General features: G+C 43.3%; 1 protein-coding gene across 13 annotated transcripts in view; it reads left to right on the top strand.

Annotated features, from left to right (window-relative positions):
- KIF9 (kinesin family member 9) overlaps positions 1–21,809 on the top strand; it is a 48,557-nt gene that overhangs the window by 10,628 nt on the left and 16,120 nt on the right. For all 13 annotated transcript variants that reach the window (XM_049861709.1, XM_049861708.1, XM_049861711.1 and 10 more), the window contains 8 exons: positions 510–734; positions 3,665–3,748; positions 3,861–3,953; positions 4,692–4,839; positions 5,555–5,619; positions 7,682–7,759; positions 20,453–20,521; positions 21,399–21,503. In XM_049861709.1, coding sequence (XP_049717666.1) covers positions 510–734; positions 3,665–3,748; positions 3,861–3,953; positions 4,692–4,839; positions 5,555–5,619; positions 7,682–7,759; positions 20,453–20,521; positions 21,399–21,503 — 867 coding nt within the window. The remainder of the gene's footprint in view (positions 1–509; positions 735–3,664; positions 3,749–3,860; positions 3,954–4,691; positions 4,840–5,554; positions 5,620–7,681; positions 7,760–20,452; positions 20,522–21,398; positions 21,504–21,809) is intronic.

Below are 21,809 nucleotides of genomic sequence, written 5' to 3'. Positions count from 1 at the left end.
AAGTCAAGAAGGTTGAATTCTGGCTTGGCTTCTACCCATACTAGCTGAGTGACCACAGACAAATAGTTTTATGGCGTGGAGCCTTTCACAAATGGGTATTGCCCCAACACTGCTCCCTCATAGGAGGATAGAATTACGTAATGGATATGAAAGAGACTTATAAGTGCTGAGACCCCAGACAAACCAGAGATCTGTATTCCAGAATCCTCGCCACTCATGGCTCTACTTCTTGGGACTGTACAAATATTAGCCAGTCTGTAAGTCAGGGCTCAAAAAAACTACAAAAGGATAAGAAAAAAAAAAAAAACCCTATAAAATGATATCTCTTGATGGACCAATAATAATAATAGTTGCTGACGATGGCCACCATACCAACTAGATTGTACATTCTTTTAGAACAAGGATTATTTTATACCTCTTGAGGCTCCCTCCTGAGGTAAGAACTCCCATAACACTAGCCAGTTGTTAGAGTTCTGCTCTTGGTGACTGCTGTCCAATCTCCCATCTAGGTTTTTAGGATGATCGAAGAACGCCCCACACATGCCATTACTGTGCGAGTTTCCTACCTGGAAATCTATAATGAGACCCTGTTTGATCTCCTGTCCACCTTGCCCTATGTTGGACCCACAGACACGCCCATGACCATCGTGGAAAACCCACAAGGGGTCTTCATTAAGGGCTTGTCGGTCCACCTCACAAGTCAGGAGGAGGATGCGTTCAGCCTCCTTTTTGAGGTGAGATCATCAATTCTAAGGGTTTCTTTCTCTCTCTCATGCTTCTCTTTTCTCTTCTCCTATCTCTAGCTCCCTTTGTCTCCTCTTTTTCGTCCTCCTTTTCCTCTCCCTCTCTCCCCCTTAATGTTTTATTTACTTAGATAATCAGAATGAAAATTAATATATGCTCATTTAAAAAGCTCAGGTAGTACTGAAAAAATAGGAACAAAAAAATTCACTCATAATCTCTTCTACATATGGCAGCAATAATATCTGTTTTGGCTCATTCCCTTTCAGTCTTTTTTTTTACACACTTTTTTCTTTACATAGTTGAAATTGTCCTTATGTCTTTTTTTTTCATTTAACATTAAATCATGAGCATTTGTAGTATAAAAAAAAATAAAGATTAATGTCCTTAAAATATCAAGAGCGCTTTACAAATCAGTAGAAAGTAAAAAATCCCCCAAACCAAACCTATTGCCGTGGAGTCAATTCTGACTCCTAGTGACCCCTTAGGAGAGAGTAGAACTGCCCTATGGGGTTTCCAAGGCTGTAATCTTTACAGAAGCAGACTGCCACATTTTTCTCCCACAGAGCAGCCGGTGGGTTCAAACTGCCAACCTTTTGGTTAACAGATGACTGCTTAACAATCTCTGCACCACCAGAGGTTCTAGTTGAAAAAAAGAAAAAATCCCCAGTGTATGTTATTCTTTTAGAAGTCATATAGGCTGGAACTCTTATACATTACTGGTAAGAATGTAAAATGGTGCAGCCACTTTGGCAGTTTCTTAAAAAGCTAAACAAAATTTATCATAGGGCCTGGCAAGTCTACTCCTAGGTATCCACCCACGAGAAATCAAAGCATATGTCCACTTAAAGACTTGTGTATGTTCACAGCATCATTATTAAAAAATAGGGAATAACTTGTGTCCATAAACTGGGAATGGATGACAAAAATACAGTGGAAAACTATTTGTCAGTGCTACAACATGGATGAACCTCAAAAACATGGTGGTGCAGTGGTTAAGAGCTGGGCTGCTAACCAAAAGGTTGGCCACTCAAATCCACCAGCTGCTCCTTGGAAACTCTACGGGGAGGTTCTACTCTGTTCTATAGCATCTCGATGAGTCAGAATCGACTCGATGGCACATAACAACAAGTGACATAAGGCAGTCACAAAATATCACATATTGTTTCATTCAAATGAAATATCCACAATGACCAAATCTATAGAGACAGAAAGCATATCAGTAGTTACCTAGGGGAGGGAGTGGAGTGGGAAGTGACTGCAAATGGACCCCAAGGGAACTTTATTTGGTGATGCAACAGTTCTAAAACAGGATTGTAGTGGTGGTTGCACAATTCTGTAAATTTACCAAAAAATCATTGAATCTTAAAACAGTAAATTTTATGGTATTTAAACCATACCTTAATAAAACTTAAAAAAAAAAAAAAAGTCACATTGAAGTCCTCAGGGTAATTTATGCCTGGATCTCTTGCATCTACAGGGAAGAAAGAGCCTCCCAAGTAACGACTGGGCATTCTTGTCTTACTGTTGATCCTAACATTTTACCATGAAGAATGATGTTGCTGTAGGTTTTCAGTGGCTGAAGGGAAGTTAAGGAAATTTTCTTTGTTCCAAGTTGTTAGTGAAGAGTTTTTATCTTGAATAAGTATTTATTTATACCCCCTACAAGCAGCCACTCTCTGACTTCTGTGGTAATCATTTTCTTGGCTTCGTTTATAGCCTTAAAAAAAAAAAACCACCTATAAATACTTCTTGAACAGCATATTTTAATTTTTTTGAACTTTATATAAAAGGAATCATATAGGAGGAATTCAATTATGTCTTGTTGCTTTTTACCTACTTATTAAAATTCATCCATGTTGTTGCTATAATTTTTTTCATTTTCATTATTTTATTCCATCATATAAATACTCTGCAATTTAGTTATCCATTCCACATCTGATGGATATTTGAGTTTTCCCAATTTGGAGATATTACAGACAATGCTGCTAGGAACTTCCTTATATGTATATCTTGGTACGCATAAACAGCTTTCCCTAGGTAAAGCTGAGGACTGAAATTGCTGGGTCATAGGTATATGTGTTGTAAGCTTCCCTAGATGATGCGAACTATTTTCCGATATGGTACATTCCCAACAGCTAGTTATTAGAATTCCCATAATGTCTTTAAATTGACCAATCTCAGCAATGTGTAGTGGTATCCCACTGTGATCTTGATTTGCATTTCCCTGACCACAGGTGAGATTTCAGCACCTTTCCTTGTATTTACTGGCCATTTGAATTTTCTCTCTTATGAGGTACCTGTTCATATCTTTTGTTTATTTTCTTTGCAATTGTCTTTTTCTTTCTTATTTATAGGAATTTTTTTTAATATATTCTGAAAACCAGTTCTTTCTTAGTTGTATGTGTTGCAAATATCCTCTATATCTCGTGGCTTGTCTTTTTTTTCTCCTCTATACATTTTTTATACATGGCATTTGATGAACAAAGGTTTTAATTTTAAGTTAGTTGAATGTCTGTAAATTTCCTATTTTGGCTTTTTGTGTAAAGAGCTTATAGGAGAATTTTTAAAAGTCTATCCTGATAGTCTATCTTTTAAGATTTTGTTCCATTTACATTTAATGTAATTATTGATATAAAACTAAATCTGTTGCCATCAAGTCAATTCCAACTCATAGTGACCCTAATATATTTGGGTTTAAATCTGCCATATAATATGTGCTTTCTCTTTGCTCCATCTGTTTACTTTTATTATTATTATTTTACTTATTTTACATTCCTTTTCTTCTAGCTTATAAAAGAGGTTTGCCAGGATGGTCCAGCTGATGGCATTGATATGAGGTCATTTGTGTAGCTGTTGGTGATCCAAATAACTTGCTATTTTAATTTTTCAAAATATTGTCTATGTTTTCCTTCCTTTTCAGGGAGAGACCAACAGGATTATAGCCTCCCACACAATGAACAAAAACTCTTCCAGGTCACACTGCATTTTCACCATCTACCTAGAGGTAGGTGGAAGTTCTTGGATGGCCCCGGGAGGGGCAGTCAATTCCTCTGGGGCCTACGCATTCGCAAGCGTCTCCCTGTTGAGATTCTAACCTCACTTTGAGTGTTTCATAGGCCCATTCGCGGACCTTATCAGATGAAAAATACGTCACTTCCAAAATTAACTTGGTGGATCTAGCAGGCTCGGAGAGGCTGGGGAAATCTGGGGTAAGTGGGGAAAGCAAGAGGTTCCTTCTCAATAAGCCGTGGGCCCTGTTTCTGGCCTAGTGCCTGTGCATGTTGGCCGTCTCTCATTGGATATTCGTGAACAGAGCAGTAGAACATGTGTGCTTGACCCTGAGTTGCTGGAAGGACAAAATTAGCAGAGGTGGAATAGCTGCTACACAGGGGCAGTTCCTACCTCGCAGTATTTTTGTAAAGATTCAATGAGATGATGCCCTCTAAACTTTAACAAGGTGCATGGTACTCAGTAAGTGGTTAGTAGTAAATACTGTGTGCTACTATTAGTGTTTCTCTGCATACGAATATGAGTATTCGCATGAATATTTGCGTGTGAGTATTAGCACAAGTATTCCTAAGAATATTCAGATGAGCATTTGTATGTACTTTCATGAGTGTATTTGTATGAATAGTCACAGGATTATTTGTTAGAATATTAGCACAAGTATCTGCATAAGTATTCCCATGTGTATTTATATTAGTATGAATCTTTGAGCATTAATGTGAATATCCATATAAATATTCATATTCACATTAGCGTTCACATGAGTATTCCTATGAATATTAGTTTTACCATTATTAGCCCAAGATGGGATACAATCCCATGACATTGAGGGAAGGCCCTGGTTCAGTAAAGGAGGCTCCAGCCTGGCCACAGACCTCCAGCATCATTCTGAACAAGAAAGACAACCATTCTTAATAGCGCCTTTGGTTTTTGGTTTGTAGTCTGAGGGCCGAGTCCTGAAGGAAGCCACCTACATCAACAAGTCACTGTCATTCCTGGAGCAGGCCATCATCGCCCTCGGGGACCAGAGGAGGGACCACATCCCCTTCCGGCAGTGCAAGCTCACCCATGCTCTGAAGGACTCATTAGGTGAGGGTGTGGTTGATGCCCAGGAAGGAGGGCATGAGCCCCAAGGAGGGACAAACCTGGCACCTCTGCCATTGGTGGTAATGGAATCGCCCCCGCCCTGTTACACAGATGATGTACATTCCTTTCACAGTGACCTTAGATACTCCTGATGCACTAGAATCAAGCACCATGACCTCTTATGCCCAGAACATGCCATGCTGCTCACTCCTCAAGTCCTTTGCCTGAGCTCTTGCCTTTACCAGGAATACCTTCCCGTTTCCCCTCGTCCCCAAACCAGCTGGCAGAATTCTTCATAGCCTTGAAGACCCAGGTGGAGGGCCTCTCCTGTGATGCCATCCTTTCCCCTGCAGCCTCCCTGACAGAGAAGCAGGGCCTGTGTCTTGTCATCCGTTTATCCCCAGCCCTCAGTGTTGGGCCTGATAACAGTTATTAGTGTCAGATCGTTAACTGAGTGCCACCACGAGCAAAGCCCTGGCTCACACTCCTCTCCGCCAACCCTGTGCCTCCCTGCCACACACCGTCTCTCCTCTGCTGTTCTCCCCTGACTCCTCTTACAGGTACATTAAGTCTTCTGTCTCCCTTCACTCTTTCTACCTTTTGTCTCCCAGCCTCATACATGCTTGGTGTGTCCTCTCTGACCCCCATCTGCCTCAAGGGAGTCTCTTGGCAGAAAACCCACATGGCTTACGGCACTTCTGTGTACTCCTTTCTGCAGGGGGAAACTGCAATATGGTCCTTGTGACAAACATCTACGGAGAAGCCTCCCAGTTAGAAGAGACGGTATGTAAAAGCCAGCCAATGTGATGAGGTTGGAATCCCTCCTCATGAGTGCCAGGGCTGGGTAAGGTTGGCTCCTGGCTGGTTAACCTGGCACATTAGCCATAAACATTGTCAAGAGTGGAGGTATCCACATGAGACTATGTGGGCAACTCCTGTCTGGAGGGAGATGTAAAGGCCAAGGGGGACAGAAGCTGGCTGAATGGACACAGAAATACAGGGTAGAGAGAAGGAGTGTGCTGTCTCATTAGGGGGAGAGCAACTAGGAGTATACATCAAGATGTATATAAGTTTTTGTATGAAAGACTGACTTGATTTGTAAACTTTCACTTAAAGCACAATAAAAATTAAAAAAAAAGACTAAAGGGGCGCACCAGCCCTGGGGCAGGGACTGGAAGATAGGAGGGAACAGGAAAGCTGGTCATAGGGAATCCAGGGTTGAAAGGGAGAGTGTTGACATGTCGTGGGGTTGTTAACCAATGTCATACAACAATGTGTGTACTAACTGTTTTATGAGAAACTAGTTTGTTCTGTAAACCTTCATCTAAAGTTCAATTAAAAAAAAAAAAAAAACAGTGGAGGTGTCCAGAGGGTGAGTCAGGGCCAAAATTGCTGAGAGAGCCCCAGAGCCAACATTCAAACGCCAAGTGCTTAGGGGCAGAAGCTGTGTGAAGGAAGAGGGCAAAGCAGAGGATTAGGCAAGCATGGGAGAGGCTGAGAGTAGCTTTGTCACGGGCAAGGGCTATGCTTCCTGGGATGCTGCTCCTTTGGGTGAGGACCAAGCAGGAGGGCTGATTCCTTATACTTCATAATCACATGTGTTAAACATCTGGAAACCACCACAGGCTTCCAGGCTGGGTTATAATGCTGGTGTGAGCAGATAGGTGTTAAACACCTGCCATGTGCATGGTAGTGAGAAGCAGCTGGGTGGAAGAGTCATACATGGCCTTGGGCCCCAGTGTACCCCGCCAAGCAAAGTAGATAAACCATGGCCCAAAGTAGTGGGAGAGGCCCAGAGGGAGGAGCCGTTCAGAGGAGGCTGGGGGGATTATTCCAATAGGAGGGTGGAGGTGGGCAGGTACTGAGCTGGGGTTACAGGATTGGTGGTAGGGTTGCATGGAGTTGTTCCTGGAAGAGAAGATGGTGGCACTGAAGGCATGGCCCAATCAGGAACATCCCAGCCTACTGCAGTGGAGAGTTTAGGCAGGAGAGGAAGACGAGAGGACAGTGCAGGGGCTGGTCAGGCCCTGGTGGCCAGGCTGAGGCCTTGGCTCTTCTGTAGGTGGCTGGAGCTATCACAGGGGTTGAACAGGGGAGGGCTGTGGCCAGAGTTGTGACTCAGGAAGAAGCTCATGCGAGTCAGAGGCAGGAGTAAGGGCCAGATGCAGGCTTGAGGCAGCAGCACAGGGGAGTCCACACAGCTGGGCACCTTCCATCTGGGGCTCCCTTCTTGTGCTTGGTTCTGAAGTGTCACCCATCATATGTAAGACAGCTCCCTTTAGAAATGTTGCTTTTCATGTGTGGATGTTTAGGGTAAGCTTCAGTCATCTAGAGAATCGACGGACGTGAAACAGGTCATTTCCAGGAATGCTGTGGGGCAAGACACTCCTGCAGGACCTCCCAGCTGCGTCTACTAGGGACTGTCCCAGCCCAGGGGGAGTGCTCCTGCCACACACCTAGCCACGGAGGGGAGCTGCAGCTGATGTGCAGGCAGCATCCCTGAAGGAAGGGTTCAGGCACCTCATGGTTTCATCTTATGACAAAGCATAGTTGAACCCCAAGAGGGACCGTAAGAAAGTTGGGGCTTCCTGGCTACCTTCTTAAGAAGAAAGATGTTCTCTAAGCTGGTGGAAACCCTCCCTTCTCTCCTTATCTCCCCACCCCCACCCCCATGGTCACAGCACAAGCAGATATCCTGGTATCTGCTGCTCCCAGAAGTTTGTGTCCACACATCTCGGGGTCACTGTCCAGGGCTGAACCTATGGAGCCCAGAGGGACTACTAGAGGAGTCTCAAAAGTGTAGGATGGGGGAGAGCTGACTAATGTCTGTCTGGTCTATTTTCAGCTGTCTTCACTGCGGTTCGCCAGCAGGATGAAACTGGTCACCACTGAGCCTGCCATCAATGAAAAGTATGATGCTGAGGTAATAAAGCAACTCCCCTTCGTGGCTGTCCAAATCCCAGGGCATTGGGTGTATGGCAGGAGTGCTCCCCCTGGAAGCTGGGACAGCCCCCTTATAATGCACACCAACTGGGAGGCCCTGCGGAGTGAGGTACAGACACCCCACTGTGGGGAAGGCATGTAGGTTTGCTGCTGGGTCACATGAGCCTGGCTTCTCTCCCTGCCTCGACCAGATACCTGTGCAGACTTTGGTCTCTTTCCACTCTGGAGTAGACCAGTCTTCAGAGTCTCTGGAGACCCCTTATGGGCCACCACAGAGGTGGGAGGGGTAGGTCAGGCTACGACTCAGTTCATGTGTGGGGCTCAAGAGACTCTGAGTACCCTGGGATTCTGCGTGAGATTTCATTAGAGCTCTGTCACAGAGCTAAATCAGTGTGAACCATCTCTCAGACTTTCCTGGTTGTGTCATTAAGTATCTTTGCTGTGGGTCTCCCTGTATTTTAGTGGCCTCTTCCCCCACGTGCCTGGAGAGATGGGTATCACGCAGAGCTGGCCTCACACAGAGCTGATCCCACAAACATGAAGGAATCTCCAGAACTCTCTCCGCATGCCAGAGCTACCTGTACCCAACACATCACACAGAAAGTCCTGTGCCCCTCCCCCTTACCAGGAACATGTTGGGCACCGGGCACTTCTCCCCTCCCTGGGTGATCAGAGAGGGGAGGTGCAACACTCTCTCAGATGCCGTACAGATCCACTGGTCCAGTTTTGAAGGGGCAGAGGTTGAGCCCCTAGTACTTTGAGAGCCGTCTGGAGGAGTCACAGCTGCCAGGAAGAAGGCAGGTCACCATGGAGGGAAAGCTCCCCCACCCCACAGCAATGATAGCTTCCAGAGAGGAGCAGAGGAAGGTGGTGCAGGCCGAGAGGGTGTTGGGTCGGTGAAGGGAGAAGGGCATTTGGAGGAGAGAGGGAAAGAGGGGACAGTATTGTTGGCAAAGGTGTGGAGGTGCAAATTCTGTTCTCTTTCCCTAGAAGAGAGGTACAGCAAGGGAGAAGGGATTGAGGTTTTTGCATTTTGTTTTTAACTTTTTACTGTGGAAAACTTCAAACATATATAAAGGTAGAAAGAGCAGTTCAATGAGCCCTTTGTGCTTATCATCCACTTCAGCAATTATAAGCTTCTGGCCAATTCTGTTCCACCTGCCACCAAACCAAACCACACCAGACCAAACCAAACTCACTGTCATTGCGTCAATTCAGACTTATAGTGACCCTGGAGGACAGAGTAGACCTGTCCCATGGAGTTTCCAAGGCTATAAATCTTTACAGAAGCAGACTGCCATATCTTTCTCCTATGGAGTGGGTGGTGGGTTCAAATCAGAACCAGTTTTGTCTGAACTCTGGAAAAGGTTTACAGCAACCAAGCAAATGCTGAATCAAGAAAAAGGCAACTTAAAAACAGTAGAAAAGTTTTGTGGCATTTTTAGTTGGCCTTGCCCCACCCCTTCCTGGCTCAGCAGCAGTCTTGAATGGCAGCCCATGTTCCCAATGTGGGTCCCTGGTCCCTGATTCCAGAGGAAGCAGAGCCAAGTTTATTTGCAAAGTATTGTATTTGTCTGTTTTAACCTGTCTAGAGGGCTACCTGAAGGACCGATGCAAGGTGCTCATGTCTGTTTAGTCTAACAGAAAAGTGGCAGGTGTTGCTCAAAAAACATTGTAAAATAGAAAAACCTGCAGTCATCTGGGCAAAAGATTACAGTTGAGACATACAATAGACTGCATCGAGCTGAGAAGAAAATCCACGGAGAAAGTTTCTTTGGGAAATTAGGGCATTCAAAAACAGTTATGTATACTGGGGAATTTAGAAAGTCACATGCATGCCCAGGACAGGATGCATGCTCAGAAAAGACCTGAAAAGACCCCAAGCTTTCACCATTGGCTGATCTCTAGGCTCAGTGTAAGCAGGAAGGGAAGGCTGTGTCAGAATTGTAAACAGCCTGGCTAAATGTTAAGGGGCTTCCTAGTACAAAGACTAGGAGAAGTTTTTGTTGTTGATGTTCTTGTTGCTTTTAAGTTCTGGGTGTTCAAGGAAATCTCAGTCAAAAAACTGGCTGAACAAAAATTAAGCCTTCAGCAATCAAGAACCGCAAATCCTGAGGAAGGGGGATAATCTGGTTTCAAGAGTTACCACATAATATTCAAAAGTTCAGTTTTCAACAAAAAAAATTCACAAGGCATACATGGAAACAGGAAATCATGGCCTATTCAAAGGAAGAAAATAAATTGACAGAAACCTCTCCTGAGAAAGCTCAGACATTGGACTTATTAGACAAAGACTTTAAAACAACTATCTTAAATATATTCAAAGAGCTAAAGGAGTCTATGGACAAAGAATTAAAGTAAATCAGGAAACAATGTATGAAAAACAAAAGAATATCAATAAAGACAGAAATTCTAAAAAGGAATCAAATAAATTCTAGAGCTCAAAAATACAATAATTGAAATGAGGAAATCACTACAGGGTTCACAGCATATTTGAACACGCAGAAGAAACAATCAATGAGCTTGAAGTCAGGACAACTGAAATTACACAGTCCGAAGAGTAGAAAGAAAAAAGAATGAAGGTGAACAGAGCCATAGGGACCTGTGGAACACCATAAAGTGGACCAACATGTACATTTCAGGAGTCCCAGAAGGTGGAGAGAGAATGAGACAGAAAAAATATTTGAAGAAATAGTGATCAAAACTTCCCAAATTTCATGAAAGACATGAATCTACACGTGGAAGAAGCTCAATGAATTCCAAGCAGGATAAACTAAAAAAGATCCATATTGGGACATATTAGAGCCAAACTCTCAAGAGACAAAGACTGTTGAAAACAGCAAGAGAGAAGTGACTGTTTATGGGCAAGCGTTCCTCAATAAGATTAACATGATTTTTCATCAGAAGCCATGGAGGCCAGAAGGCAGTGGGATGACATATTTAAAGTGTTGAAAGGAAAAAACTGTCCACCAAAAATTATATATCTGGCAAAACTATTCTTTACGAATGAAGGTGAAATTAAGACATTTCCAGATAAACAAAAGCTGAGGGAGTTTGTTACTAGTAGACCTCCCCTACCGGAAATGCTAGTCCCTTCAAGCTGAAATGAAAGGACACTAGACAGTAACTCAAAGCCATACGAATAAACAAAGAACACTGGTAAAGGTAAACTACATAGATAAATATTAAAGCCAGTATGATTGTACTTTTGGTTTGTAATTCCTCTTTTTTTCCCAAATGGTTTAAAAGGCAAACACAGAATACAATATTATAAATGTATGTCAGTAGGTGCACAATGTATAAACCTGTAATCTGTGACAATAACATAAAGAGGGGATGGAAATGTATAGGAGCAAAATGTTTGTATATTATTGAAACTAAGTTGATATTATCCAGACTAGGTTGTTATAAGCTTAAGACGTCAGTTGTGATCCCCAAGGTAACCCTAAGAAAAATAACTAAAATATACAGAAAGGGAAAGAAGAAAAGAATAAAAACATACACTCCAAAAAATCAACTAAATATTTTAAAAGCAGTAGTGGAGGAATTCAGGAGCAAAAGACATATGAGACTTACAGAAAATAAAAAACTAAATGGCAAAAGTAAGCTCTTTATTATTAGTGATTACTTTGAATGTAATGGATTAAGCTCTTCAATTAAAGGGCAGAGAATTGCAGAATGGATTAAAAAGCATATACTGGTTACAGAGACTCACTTTAAATGTAAAGAGGTTGAAAGTAAAAGGATGGGAAAAGATATTCCATGCAAATAGTAAACAAGAGAGCTGGGGTTGCTATATTATTAAATTATCAGACAAAAAAAAAAAATTAATCCAAAAACATGACGAGCGACAAAGAAGGTTATTATATATTGATAAAAATTTCAATTCATCAAGAAGATATAATAATTATAAACATATATACACCTAACAATAGAACCTCAAAATATATGAAGCAAAATTTGACAGAAATATAGGGCCAATTTTTGCATGACCTTGGATTTGGCTTTGGTTTCTTAAATATGATGGCAAAGTATAGGCAATAAAAAATAGATACATTGGACTTTGTTAAAATTAAAAACTTTTTGTGCATCGAAGGATACTGTCAAGAGAGTGAAAAGACAACCCACAGAATGGGAGAAAATACTTGCAAATCGTATGTCTCATAAGGGTTTAATATCCAGAATATAAAAAGAACTGCAACTTCAACAACCTAAAGACAACGCAGTTTAAAATTTGGCAAAGCACTTGCATAGACACTTCTTCAAAGAAGATATACAATTGACCAATAAGTACATGAAAAGATACTCAACATCATTAGTCATTAACCCAATCTCAGTGCTGTCTAGTCGATTCTGACTCATAGTGACCCTATAGTACAGAGTAGAACTGCGCCAATTAGTCATTAGGGAAATGCAAATCAAAATCATAATGAGATACCACTTCACACCTACTAGAATGCTATTAAAAACAAAACAAAACAAAAAACTGGAAAATAACAAGCGTTGGTGAGGATGTGGAGAAATTGGAACACTTATCCATTGCAACTGGGAATATAAAATGTTGCAGCGCCATGGAAAACAGTTTGGCAATTCCTCAAAAGGTTAAACATAGAATTACCATATGACCCAGCAATTCCACTCATAGGTATGTACCCAAAACAACTGAAAACAGATACTTGTATGCCAATGTCCATAGCAGCATTATTCACAATAGCCAAAAGGTAGAAACAACTCAAGTGTTCATCAACAGACAAATGGATAGACAAAATGTGGTATATACATAAGATGGAATATTATTCAGCCATAAAAAGGAATGAGATTCTGATATATGCTACAACATGGATAAGTCTTGAAAACACCCTAAATGAAATAAGCCAGATGCAAAAGGAGAAATATTGTATGATTCCACTTAATATAAAACATATGGAATAGGCAAATTCATAGAGACAGAAAGGAGGCTAGACGTACCAGTGCCTGGTGGAAGAGAGGACGAATGGGGAGTCATTGCTGCATGGGTACAGAGTTTCTGCTTGGGTTGGTGAAAAATTTTGGAAATGGATAGCAGTGATGATTGCATAACATTGTGAAATTTAACTAATGCCATGGAATTGTATGCTTAAAAATGGTTAAAATGGAATTTTTCTATGTTATATACATTACCACGAATTTCTTTCTAAAGTAGTTAAAAAAAAAAAAAAACCCAAGAAGCTGCCTTCTTCATTTGCAAGTACAGACAAAAAGGCAGTTTCCCCAGGAGGGAACCAAAGCAGGCAATCCACTGACTTTCCTGCTGGGCCCCTTTAGACCATCAGAGTGCCTGGTAAATGAGGGCAGTGAAGGCCACCATGATGACCATAGCTTGTAGGGACTGTGCTTTAGTAACTACAACCCCCTCTTAGGTCACGAAAAAAATTAAGAAAAAGATAACATGTGCAAACCCTCCATGCAGCAGCCAGGTCTGAAGAAGTGGGTATTACTCTGCCTGTTTTAAAGATGAGAAACCTTGGGTCACAGACTTGGGCATATTCCCACAAGAAGCTAGATAAAAGTATAATCAGATTCAAAATCAGGTGGCCTGACCACACTTGTCATCTAACTACATCACAAGCCTAAAGTAGAGCCTCACCTGCCTCTCTTCCCTACTTAAAAACTAAATGTATGTATGTATATGTATTTTTTTTTTTCACAAGAGAGTAGATAAATGAGTTATGGGATGTCTGCAGTTGAAAGTGAAGGAACCAGAGCTAGAGCTACCAACATGGATAAATCTCAAGTGACAAAATGACTTAAATAAAGTGTACCGAATAATAGCATCTATCATTTACACCAGCTGTAGAAGCATGCAAAGCTATGCTACACATCCTTAATGGATATATGGGTGTGCAGTAAAGGAAAAAAGGTGCAGGAGTAAAAAGACTGAACTGAGGGCAGTGGTTCTCTCTGGGATGAAAAGAGGATAGAACTGAAGAGGGTACACAGGAGTCTTGATATTTATCTGAAATGTTTTACTTCTTAACTTAAAAAATGGTAACAAAACAAACATGCTGATAAAGCCCAAGTTTCATGGTAAAATTTTTTTTTCATGGTATTCTTTTCTGTAAGCTTGAAGCTTTTCTTTCTTTTTTTAAAAATTTTGTTATTGTTGACAATATACACAGCAAAACATCAGTTCAACAATTTCTACATGTACAATGCAGTGACATTGATGACACTCTTTGAGTTGTACAACAATTCTTAGACTCCTTTTCTGAGTTGTTCATCCCTCATTAATATAAACTCACTGTCCCCTAAGGTTCCAATCTAATCTTTCAAGTTGCTGTTGTCAGTGTGATTCCACATATACAGATCTTAAAAAGCATAATGCTCAAAGTAGACCTTTTTTACTAGATAAGCTAAACTACTGTTTGGTTTAAAGAAGACTTCAGGGGACTTTTGGTTTAAGGTTTAAAGAGTATCTCAGGGCAATAATTTCAGGGGTTCATTCAGCCTCCGTGGCTCCAGAAAATCTGGAGTCCATGAGAATTTGAAACTCAGTTCTGCATTTCCCCCCTTTTGATCAGGATCGGATTGAAGCTTTTCTTATTTGGTGTTGATTGGTGTCCTCTTAGCTCAGGCTTACCACATTACATCTGTGAGCCTGGCTGGATGTGTGTTGTGCCTGATATTGAGAACATTTGTGCTATTTAATGGAATTTCTGGTCTGAAATGTGTATGTTGGTCCTGGACAGTCAAGTCCCTCCCTTTCACTCAGTGTGAATGTTTTTATAATCTTCAGGATAAACATTTTTCTTTATAAACATGAGCTTTTGAGAAAGATCTGGAAAATTATTTTGATTGGTGTCTTTCCTAGACTGTACCCAGCATTCCCTGTTTATTTCCAGCATCATCATCAGTATTGGTATCTGTTTTCAAGGGGTTAGCAAAGTTTCTGCAGAATTTTCTTGGCTAGTGGGACTGGCAATAAGCTAGGAGACCTTGGTTCTCTGCCCACCTCTGCCCCCTCGGCCTGAGCTCTCTGTGGCAAGTTGCTCAGACTCTGAGCTTCAGGCTCTTCCTCTGTGAACAAGGAACTGGGACTGATGACCTTCAGTGACCCTTCTGCTCTGTCAGTGGTTCTGTGATGCAGCGAAAGAGGCTGTGAGCCATGGGCATAAACAGAGGGCAGAGAGAATCTTATGTATCCCGCTCTGCCAAGAGAAAATGCACCTGCAGGCTGTAGTGGGATCACCATTCAGCCTGGTGTGGGGCTTAAACAGAGCTTGCTGAATTATTCTCCGGACATTTATAATGAAAATGCCCAAACATCAGGGAACTTACATGAGTCTGTGCTGTTTCCAAGGCATTTTTCCATCCCAGCCTGCCCCTGATTTTTATTAAGGAATCAGTCAGCCAGGTGGTGCGGCCAGACCCTGTTCCTTGGGGGTCTGCTGATCCAATATTGTGTTTCCAGGCAGCTGTTCTCCATCAGTAGAAAAGGGCAGGTTGGAGGCCACTAAGCCTGCCAGGCACTGGAAGTGGTTCTCATGGTCCCAAGTTGTGATGAGGAGGCTGGTGCCAGAAAAAGGAATGGTGCCCATGACCCATGGAGGCAGATCACCTCTTATTGGCCCACGTGTCTAAGCATGCTTTAATGCCACACTGGACAGCCATCCAGCTGGACGCCCTGACAGTTCAGCCAGACTTTCCCTGGCTGGGGAATGATGCACTGTCTAGAGCTGGGGGCCCTCAGCTGGTGAGGGTTGGGGATGAAAAGGGACTGGCCACCAAGCCTCTCCTTTGACTCCAAAGAAAGTCCCCGTGAAGAACTTGGAGCTGCCCAGAGAGGCAAAACCAAGATTTGAAATCTGATCACATGCCTTAGGTCTCATGTTCTGTACCTTGAATTGCCACAGACCTATCAGGATGCCAGTGTCTGCCACCAGGCACCCAGTGTTTCTGTGCAAGAGCACAGTGGCAGGTGGGCCTCAGTGTCCAGGTGACCTGGCCGGATAAGGGCTAGTGTGCAGCAGGCTTTTGGCCTAAGAGAGGACCATTGTGGCTGTGGGCTGGTTGTGGGTGGGGTCACCAGTGCTGGGATCCAGCTGTCACAGGCTCCCTCCAGTGGCCATTTTATGACAACCTAAGGAAGCCTTTTTCTAGAAGGAAGAAGGACCTGGTGGTCTACTTCTGAAAAGAATTAGCCAGTGAAAACCTTATGAATAGCAGTGGAACATTGTCTGATACAGTACCAGAAGATGAGCCCCTCGGATTGGAAGGTACCCAAAAGATGACTGGGAAAGAGCTGCCTCCTCAAACTAAAGTCGACCTTAATGACGTGGTTGGAGCCAAGCTTTTAGGACCTTCATTTGCTGATGTGGCATGACTCAAAATGAGAAGAAACAGCTGCAAACATCCATTAATAATCGGAACATGGAATGCACAAAGTATGAATCTAGGAAAATTGGAAATTGCCAAAAATGAAATGGAACAGATAAACATTGATATCCTAGGCACTAGTGAGCTGAAATGGACTGGTATTGGCCATTTTGAATTGGACAATCATATGGTCTACTATGCCAGGAACGACAACTTGAAGAGGAGTGGTGTTGCATTCATCATCAAAAAGAACATTTCAAGATATATCCTGAAGTACAACGCTGTCAATGATAGAATGACATCCATACTCCTACAAGGAAGAACAGTTAATACAAATATTATTCAAATTTACGCATCAACCACTAAGGCCAAAGATGAAGAATTAAAGATTTTTACCAGCTTCTACATTCTGAAATTAATCGAGCATACAATCAGGATGCATTGTTAATTACTAGTGATTGGAAGTGAAAGTTGGAAACAAAGAAGAATGTCAGTAGTTGGAAAATATGGCCTTGGTGATAGAAACGGTGCCAGAGATTATATGGTACTTTGCAACACCAATGACTTCTTCATTGCATATACCTTTTTTTGACACCATAAATGGTGACTGTATACTTGGACTTCGCCAAATGGAGTATGCAGGAATCAAATCAGCTACATCTATGGGAAGAGATGATGGAAAAGCTCAATATCATCAGTCAGAACGAGGGCAGGGGCCAACTGTGGGACAGACCATCAGTTGCTCATATACAATTCCAAGTTGAAACTGAAGAAAATTAGAACAAGTCCTTGAGAGCCAAAGTACAACCTCGAGTATATCCCACCTGAACTTAGAGACCATCTCAAGAATAGATTTGACACATTGAACACCAATGACTGAAGACCAGACCAGCTGTGGGATGACATCAAGGACATCATACATGATGAAAGCAAGAGATCATTAAAAAAACAGGATAGAAAGAAAAGACCAAAATGGATGTCAGAAGCAACTCTGAAATTTGCCCTTGAACATCGAGTAGCTAAAGCAAATAGAAGAAATGATGAAGTTAAGAGTGGAACAGAAGATTTCAAAGGGTGGCTTGAGAAGACAAAGTATTATAATGACATGTGAAAAGACTTAGGGTTAGAAAACCAAAAGGGAAGAACATGCTTGGCATTTCTCAAGCTGAAAGAACTGAAGAAAAAAAGTCAAGCCTCGAGCTGCAATACTGAAGGATTCTATTGGAAAATATTAAATGACCCAGGAAGCATCAAAAGAAGATGGAAGAAATACACAGACTCACTATACCAAAAAGAATTGGTCAACGTTCAACCATTTCAGGAGGTAGCATAAAATTAGGAACCTATGGTACTGAAAGAAGAGGTCCCAGCTACACTGAAGGCATTGGTGAAAAACAAGGCTCCAGGAACTGATGGAATACCAATTGAGATGTTTCAACAAACGGATACAGTGCTGGACGTACTCACTCATCTATGCCAAGAAATTTGGAAGGCAGCTACCTGGCCAACTGACTGGAAGAGATCCATATTTATACCTATTCCAAAAAGTGATCCAACAGAATGCGGAAATTATCTAACAATATCATTAATATCATATGCAAGTAAAATTTTGCTGAAGATCATTCAAAAGTGGCTGCAGCAATACATTGACAGGGAACTGCTGTCTTTTTAATGACCCTTTGCTTTCTTTGTGTGTGATGTCCTTGATGTTATTCCATATCTCATCTGGTCTTTGGTCCTTAGTGTTCAGTGTATCAGATCCGTTCTTGAAATAGTCTCTAAATTCAGTGATCACTGCTATTGATAAGGTTTATACATGTGACTAGTGGCTGCTGTTTTGGCCAGCATTGATATAGAACATTTTTTATCATCACAGGAAGTTCTTTTAGACAGCACTAGCCTAGAATATGTTAAAAGGTGATATGTGCAATGGAAAAATATAAAGCAAATTTTTTAAAAAGAGTAGTACAGTTATGGGGCAGGGGCTGTAATTTAAAAAAGGGTAGTTGGGGCACGCCTAATTTATTGATTTATTTTAAAAAATAATATCAGTGAATTTATTAAGAACCTTAGCCATGGTGGTTTCTTTTTTTAAAAAAAAATTTTTATTGTGCTTTAGGTGAAAGTTTACAGCTCAAGTTAATTTCTCATGCAAAAATTTATACACATATTGTTCTGTAGTATTAGTTGCAATCCCCACAATGGGGCAGCACACTCCCTCTTTCCACCCCAGTTTTCCTGTGTCCATTCGACCAGTTCCTGTCCCTTCCTGCCTTCCCATCCTGCCTTCTAACAGGAGCCACCCATTTGGTCTCCGGTATCTGATTGAACTAAGAAGCACACTCCTCATGTGCATTATTTTTTCTTTTATGTTGTTTTTAGCTGCTGTGAAGTTGGTTCCAACTCATAGCGACCCCATGCACAACAGAACGAAACACTGCCCGGTCCTGTGCCATCCTCACAATTGTTGCTATGCTTGAGCCCATTGTTGCAGCCACTGTGTCAATCCATCTCGTAGAAGGCCTTCCCCTTTTTTGCTGACTCTCTACTTTACCAAGCATGATATCCTTCTCCAGGGATTGATCTCTCCTGATAACATATCCAAAGTATGTGAGATGTAGTCTCACCATCCTTGCTTTTAAGGAGCATTCTGGTTTTACTGCTTCCAAGACAGATTTGTTCGTTCTTTTGGCAATCCATGGTATATTCAGTATTCTTTGCCAACACCACAATTCAAAGGCGTCAGTTCTTCTTCAATCTTCCTTATTCATCGTCCAGCTTTTGTTTGCATATGAGGTGATTGAAACACCATGGCTTGGGTCAGGCTCACCTTCGTCCTCAAGGTGATATCTTTGCTTTTGAGCACTTTTCAGCAGATATGCCCAGTGCAATGTGTCTTTTGATTTCTTGACTGCTGCTTCCATGGGTGTTGATTGTGGATCTAAGTAAAATGAAATCCTTGACGACTTGAATCTTTTCTCCGTTTATCATGATGTTGCTTATTGGTCTAGTTGTGAGGGTTTTTGTTTTCTTTATCTTGAGGTGTAATCCATACTGAAGGCTGTGGTCTTTGATCTTCATCAGTAAATGCTTCAAGTTTTCTTCACTTTCAGCAAGCAAGGTTGTGTCATTTGCATAATGCAAGTTATTAATGAGCCTTCCTCCAATCCTGATACCCCATTCTTCATGTAGTCTAGCTTCTTGGATTATTTGCTTGTATACAGATTGCAACCCTGACACACACCTTTCCTGACTTTAAAACCATGCACTATCCCTTTGTTCTGTTCAAACGACTGCCTCTTGATCTATGTACAGATTCCTCAGGAGCACAGTTAAATATTCCAAAATTCCATTCTGTGCAATGTTATCCATAACTTGTTTTATAATCCTGTCTAGTCTTTGTCTGAAGAGTGAGCTTCAGGAATGGTTTCAGTTCTGGGTTAACAAGAGTGTCCGGGGGCCATAGTTTCAGGGGTTCCTCCAGTCTCTGTCAGACCATTAAGTTTGATCTTTTTATGTGGATTTGAGTTCTGCTCCACACTTTTCTCCTGCTCCATCTGGGAGGAACACACCTGGTTTAGAAGGTAGATTTCAAACAAAGACTTGAAGAAGATGAGAGACGGAGCCATGGAAATAACCTGGGAGAAAAGCATCACAGGCAGGCAGAGGGCACAGACAGCACCGAGGGGGGAGTCAGTGGGTGGGTTTGAGGAAGAGATGCAGGCAGATATGGCTGGCGTAGAATGGGGGGGAACAGTAGGAAAGAGGTAATGGGAACAGAATCACATAGAGCCTCGTAGGTCACTGTATTACAAAGATGTTCATTGCAGCATTGTTTGTAGCAGCAAAATTTGGAGATTACATACGTGACTACCAGTGGGGAGTGGTTTGAGAAATTATGCTGTCTTCATGTGATGGTTGGAAAGGATGAGGGTCAAGGGTATGTCCTGGGGGAAAGTATCCTGGAGGTGGTGGGCTGCACTGAGACAGCCATTGGCCTGGTAGACTGAAAACAGCCTGGAGCCCCTGGGAATTGGGGTTCGGGTGGCCCTGTGGATGCTTGGGCTCACTCTGGCTCTCAGTCTTCTCTGCTGTAAGAGGCAGAGGCTGGGGGACTGCTGAGGCCCTCTCAGACCCTAGACACACTCCAGTGGGGGAAGGGTCACAGGGGTGGGGAAGCATCCAGATGTTGAGATTACCAGGATGGGCCAGGATATCTGGGCACAGGGTGGGGAATTGTACAATTGATGTAGAGGAGGCAGGATGGCTTCTCTGATGGTCTTCCTGTCCCCAACTCCACGCTATGTTTCCCTGGCAGCGGATGGTCAAGAACCTAGAGAAGGAGCTGGCGCTGCTCAAGCAGGAGCTGGCCATTCACGACAGCCTGGTAAGAGGCTAGAGGCAAGGGCTGGAGAGAAGGGGGGATGTTGGAGGCAGGATGAATTTAAGGGAACTGGGGTCAGGAGTACCAGTTGGGCAGGAGGACTAGATGGGAAAGGAGCAAGGAGGTCAAGGCAGGATGCTGGATGAGTGGAGGGAACTGGGTGGGCAGGGAGGCCAGGTGGCTAGGGGGTCTGAGTAGCCAGGGAGACAAGGGGAACAGAGGCCAGGGGCAGAGGGACTGAGTGGGAAGGGAGACTGGGTGGGCAAGAGTACTGTGGAGACTGAGGCTAGGGAGGCTGGGTGAGCAAGGGGCAGACCGGGGGCAGAGCTGTCAGGTGGGCAGGGATACTGGGAGAGCACAGGGGTGAGGGTAGAGGTGTTAGGTGGGCATAAGCTGAAGCAGGCATTAGGCAGGCAGAGGGCCTGGTAGGTAGGAGCTGGGGGCAGAGGGCATGATGGCCAAGGTCAAGGGGGTGGGGCAGGCTGGGGATGGGGGAGGCAGCAGTAGGGGGCCTCGAAGGCAGGAGTTCTCAGATGGCCTGCCTGGACTGATGCTCGTGGTCCTGAGAGGGCTGCCGACCAGGGGCAATGCCCCCCCCATGACCCTCATCCTGCAGAGTCTGCTGAGACTCAGCCAGCATAGCCCCCTTGTCCAGAGCAGCAGGCCCCAGTTCTGGTGGCCTTTCCTTCCTTACCCCACCCCACTACCTCCTTGACCTGAGCACCTGGCCTGTGTGTCAGGCCCTCTCCACCAGGACCCAATGGTGAAGGTAGTGGAGCTGTCTTGGGGGGCCAAGGCCTGTGTCCAGCCCCCCCACCTCAGCTCTCAGAATGGATTGAATTTTCACAGCTTATTGACATGTTCTGCATCCTTCTCCAAGGCCAACCGTACCCTTGTGACCTATGACCCCATGGATGAAATCCAGATTGCCGAGATCAACTCCCAGGTTCGGAGGTACCTGGAGGGGACACTGGACGAGATTGATGTAAGGATTTCCTTTGCAGGACTGCTAGGCTTAGCTGGCCTGGACCTCCCTGTCCTGGGCACACCCTTGGAACCACTCATTCAGTGGGTGCGGTGGGCGGGAGGACAGTGCTGGACTTCTGGTATCAGGCCCTTCAGCCCAGCGTGGCCTCAGCTTCCATGTTTATGGTTACACAAAAATGTAGGTGCTGCACAGAGTGGCCAGTGCCCTTGAAAACATGTACAAGAGGTGGCCCATCTTGGAGGCCACAAGCATGGGCCCTGGAACCACGCGGCTGGAACCACATCCCAGCTCATTTGCCCTTTG

This window comes from Elephas maximus, chromosome 20 (assembly GCF_024166365.1).
Source record: "Elephas maximus indicus isolate mEleMax1 chromosome 20, mEleMax1 primary haplotype, whole genome shotgun sequence".
Classification (NCBI taxonomy): Eukaryota; Metazoa; Chordata; class Mammalia; order Proboscidea; family Elephantidae; genus Elephas; species Elephas maximus.
This window is presented reverse-complemented; position numbering and strand designations above follow the sequence as displayed.